Source organism: Monodelphis domestica, chromosome 4, assembly GCF_027887165.1.
Source record: "Monodelphis domestica isolate mMonDom1 chromosome 4, mMonDom1.pri, whole genome shotgun sequence".
NCBI lineage: Eukaryota > Metazoa > Chordata > Mammalia > Didelphimorphia > Didelphidae > Monodelphis > Monodelphis domestica.
Genome location: NC_077230.1, coordinates 360,817,066 through 360,821,883, shown reverse-complemented (window position 1 = coordinate 360,821,883; position 4,818 = coordinate 360,817,066). Strand labels below are relative to the sequence as shown.

Genomic DNA, 4,818 nt, shown 5'->3' with positions numbered 1-4,818 from the left:
AGTCAGGCTCTGAGCTGGAGTGGTGGCCATCAGAGTGGAGAAGAGGTGATTAAGAGGCAGTGAGGACAGCTGAGGACCTATTTTGTTTCAGGTTGTTAAGAGACCCTAGAATTGAAACTGGATGTTTGATTAGCATCTGGAGGGACATTGCATAGGCCATTTAAATCCCTCCCTTGTCAAAAGAGGAAGGTTGGTCTAGATGGCTTTGAGGTTCCTTCCAGTTTTGTATTATGATCCTGTGGCCAAGATGCATTGAAAGCAGACTCAGTAGGACTCTGTGTGGTGGGATGGGGAGGGTGCTGAAAGGGCAGGATTAAAAAACACGTTAAGAAATAGTTTATAGAAGAGCTTAGATTTGGGCAGATTAGGTCCTTGGTATTACTGGGACATCTAGGTGGATTTGCAATCTTGAAGTGAGAAAAGAGAAGCTTATGGATAGATTTGAGGGCATCTGGGAAGGAAGGGTTGAGGCCATGGGAGTAGATGAGAGCACCAAAGGACAGAGAAGAGCTATTATGACGAAGCCTTGGAGGGTTAACAGGTGGAAGGAGCTAGTGAAGGATATCCTCCCTCTCCCTTCCCTCCATCCTTACCTCCCCACATCCCCTCCTTTCTTCCCACACTAATAAGACGAGGTCACACTGGCTACAACTTATGTTCAGGTCCCATTTATTTTAGAAGAACAAAAAACACAAACAAACAATATGGGGGAAAGGTTCCAAGCCCACTCTTCCCAGCCCTGTTCCAGCTCTCTCTTTCCAGGGTGGAGTGAGGACACAGCTAACCCAACCCAAGAGAGCATACAGAAAAGGGAGTCACAGCTTTTGACCAGGACCCAGTGGCTCCAATATGTGTGTGTGGGCGAGGGGCTTCCCTTTGGTGGGGAGCCAACAGGGTGGATCATAACCCAATCTCTGCCTTTCCAAGGGTATTTTTAAACCTGGGACCAGGGTGGCTACCTGGGCAATGGAACACATCAATGAGCTTGTTTACTCAGGCTTACAAAACCCAAAGAGGAATACAATGTGGGAGTCCTGCTCCTTAGGACTTTTATATCAAGGAATCTCAATCTTGAAGGGACATGACATTCCTTCCTCCCCTTTTGTAGATGAGAGCATAGGACAGACATGGGTCCCTTCTTCTGGGTAGCCACCACCCCATTTCTAGGCTGATCAGAATGAAACAAGATGGAGGCAGGTGGAAACAAAGACCTGATCTGGGAAGTCTGACCCACTGGGCCTCCACAACAGGGTCGACACAGGCCCAGTACTGCCAACACTGTTGGCTTTCCTAGGATAGGATAAAGTTCTCTTGATCCCAGGAAAAGTCAATGAACCATGACCTGAGATCACGTACTACTCAGCTGGAGGTCTCTTTGGTCCTTGGGGAGGCCAGAGGTCTTAGAGCAGCCAGACTCTGCAGCACCCCCCCCCCCAGGTACATGGCTGCATCACTCCCTCTACCATGGGAGAATTCACTCACATGCAGTTTGGGAGGGAGGCACCTTCAAGACAAGAAGCTGAGAAATATCTCCCCACTACTTCTCCCTGAAAAAAAAGAGCTCTGCTTGGAGGTTGTGGCAGTGGAGGTCAAGACTCAAGCCCCTTACACATACTGTTTCTTGGAAGCTGAGCTACTAGGACGACTCAGGGCATTGTCTCCGTTCTGGGGGGGCTGAGCCAGGTAGGGGCCCTCGGGATGAGTCAGCAGGGGCCCCGGCCCAGGGAGCATGCCCTGCTTCTGGGTGGCCAGGCTCTCTTCTGTATTCAGGTTAGCCCAGTTCTGTTCACTAGACAGCTTGTTGTAAGAGGGGCAGGGAGGCGACGTAGGTGTCTCGTTCATGGGGAGGTAGAAGAACATCCGATCCGAATAGGGGTCCCCAGAACTACCCATACCAGCCCCATCCCCCAGGGCAGCAGAGTAAGGCCCCGGCCGAGCCCGGGTCTGCCGGGCCCTCAGCTTGTGCCCCATACACCGAAAGCCAAGATGTGCCAGCTCCAGGAGGTTGAGTACTAGGGAAATCATCCCCACGACCAGCATGAAGATGATGAAGATGGTCTTTTCTGTGGGGCGGGACACAAAGCAGTCCACCAGGTGTGGGCAGGGGAAGCGTCGGCACACGTACACGGGCTCCATCATCCAGCCGTACAGGCGCCACTGTCCATAGAGGAAGCCAGCCTCCAGCAGGCTCTTACAGACCACGCTGGCCACGTAGGTGCCCATCAGGGCTCCCCTGATGCGAAGATGCCCATCCTCGGCCACAGAGATCTTTGCCATCTGCCGCTCCACCGTGGCCAGCGCCTGCTCCACTCGTGGGTCCTTGGCTTGAAGCGCCCGCAGCTCGCTCTCCTTCTGCCGCAGCTTCTCTTCTCGGCGGGACAGGTAGATGACGTGGCCCAGGTAGACCAGGGTGGGCGTGCTGACAAAGAGGAACTGCAGGACCCAGTAGCGAATGTGGGAGATGGGGAAGGCCTGGTCATAGCACACGTTGGTGCAGCCCGGCTGGGCCGTGTTACATTCGAAGTCTGATTGCTCGTCTCCCCAGACAGACTCACCCGCCAGCCCCAGGATGAGGATCCGGAAGATGAACAGTACGGTCAGCCAGATCTTGCCTATCACTGTGGAGTGCTCCTGGACTTGGTCTAGCAGTTTCTCTAGGAAGCCCCAGTCACCCATTGCTCCACGGTCTTTCTGTGTGGGGAGAAGAAATGGGGTGTTGGAGAAGGGATGGGGGCACAGGGCAAAGGATCTTGGACACTGGACAGAGCCAGTCCCAAGCCCTCTCCTCTTCTACCCCCGGGGGCCAGGAGGTCAAGGGAAGGAGCGATGTAACCAGGACCCAACTGGATCTGGGAGAGAGGTTGAAGGATAAAATTGCTCTTTCTAGAGCGTCTGGGGCTCCTCACCTCTGCCCTTTTAGCCCTAGGTGGGCTGGAGAGAAAGCCTCTTTTACAGCAAGCTGATCCTTGAGTGTTTCCTTGTGTGTGGAAGGGAAAGAGATAGAGAAGCCACCTGGTTTGGGGGAGGCACACCTGTCAATCAGCTCAAAGAGGAAGGAGTAGTGGGTACTTATATATATATGTGTGTATATATATATATATATATATATATATATATATATATATATATATACACACACACATATATTGATCTCCTTTCCTACAGAAAGGAATGAAGTTAAATGATCACATCACTAGCCACTCTTCTTTCCCACAGTTTTTTTAAAGCCCTTTCTGTCTTAGAATCAATACTGTATTGGTTCCAAGGCAGAAGAGTGGTAAGGGATAGGCAATGGGGGTTAAGTGACTTGCCCAGGGTCACACAGCCAGGGAGTGTCTTTGAACCCAGGACCTTCCATCTCTTGGCTCCCATCTCAATTCACTGAGCCACCAAGTGCCTCACTTTCCCACAGTTCTTAAAGCAGCTATTTCTTAGGTCCTTCTCCTAAAGGTTCCCCTCAACCACTCAACCAGGGGGACCATTCCCTGGAAGTTCCTTTGCTAGACAGAGGGGGCTCAGGTCTCTGTACTTCCCCAAGAGGAAAGACTCAGGCATAATGGGAGAGTTTGATTGGGCTCAGCTCTCCTGAACTTTTTCTGTTAGCTCAACTCTGGTAGATTGAGGAAAACAAAGGGAGTTTCCTAATCAGAATTTCCAGGGTCCATAACTGCCCTGGCTTTGCTCTCCTCTACTCCAGGGAGGGTAGGGTGGGGTGGGGTAATAGCACCTAGCCCAGTCTGGGTGAAAATGGACTCTTCCCTTACACCATCTTCAGCACAGTGTCTTGGAGGGTTGTTCCACTTCAAATACTACCTCCCACCCCAGTGATAGAGTGGGGGTCGTCATATCGGCTCCCAGACCGAAGACAGTTCAGATCTAGCCACCTAGGTTGTCAGACCTCTCACGGACCGATATCCCAGAACTGACTCCCCTTCCTCTGTTTACCAAGACTTTTCTGAGAGGGAGGGAGGGACTTTGCCAGGTGAAGCGAGGGAATTTCCTAACAGCCCACAGAGGGAAGGGAAGTATAGGGGCCACTCCTCACTTTGGGGTTATTGTCCAAGTTACAGGAGGGGCAGGGACCAGGAGCCCCATGCAGACATCTCCAGTGGCACCCACCCACCCACTCCACCCCCCACATTATTCCCCAGGTGCAGCAGGGGTCACACCTCTGAGAGCAAGAACAGGAAACAGCGGGCCCAGGAATGGGGAAGAATTGTTAGCAGGTCCTACCTTGAGGTTTGAGGGGCAGGTGAGGAGGAGTCAAAGGCCACGAACCCCAGGCGTACTTAGCCCTCTACCACCCAGCCTTCCCTCCCCAAGGCTTGGCACAGAGCTGCCCCGGGAACACTGCCCTAGGCTCAGTGTACTCTCAGCGGTGGTGCCGTCCCAGCCCCTCACCTGACGCACCTGGGCTTAGAGGCTGTGGGAAAGGCTCGACACGTGGGGAAGGAAGCAAGAAGTCCCGGAGAGGCGGCCGGTGGCCCCTCCGAGGGAGTCTGAGTCCGAGCCCTGCAGGACAGAGCTGGCAGCTGTCCCGAACTTAATAATAGCGAGGAAGGCGGGGAGAAGGAAATGGGGGCGGGGGCCAGGGGCCAGCTAGGCTGGACTCTTTAAAGAGATAGGTGTTTGTTCGTGTGAGGTGGGAGCTTGGTGATGGAGAAGATTCAGGGTGATGGGGAGGGAGGTACAAGGAGATGGGAAGAAGGTCCCTCTAGCTAAGCCTAAAATCCCACTCTTAGAGCTTCACATTCCTAGCGCTAAAGTCAAACAAGCCTGCTTCTGTCTCTGTCTCTATCTCTTTCTGTGTCTCTTTGT

The 4,818-nt window shown here is 52.9% G+C and overlaps 1 protein-coding gene across 4 annotated transcripts; it reads right to left on the bottom strand.

Annotated features, from left to right (window-relative positions):
• Nucleotides 1-652: 652 nt before the first annotated feature.
• GJA4 (gap junction protein alpha 4) lies at nt 653-4,548 on the bottom strand. Of its 4 annotated transcripts, none has more exons than XM_007492765.2 (2): nt 4,234-4,548; nt 653-2,691 (listed from the first exon to the last, which is right to left on the bottom strand). In XM_007492765.2, exon 2 carries the CDS (start codon nt 2,674-2,676, stop codon nt 1,606-1,608), a length of 1,071 nt encoding a protein of 356 aa, XP_007492827.2. In that variant the 5' UTR covers nt 2,677-2,691; nt 4,234-4,548; the 3' UTR covers nt 653-1,605. The 4 variants fall into 4 exon arrangements, with proteins under 4 accessions (XP_007492827.2, XP_007492828.2, XP_007492826.2 ...); XM_007492766.3 differs by having other exon boundaries at nt 4,402-4,548; XM_007492764.3 differs by having other exon boundaries at nt 4,411-4,547.
• Nucleotides 4,549-4,818: the final 270 nt, after the last annotated feature.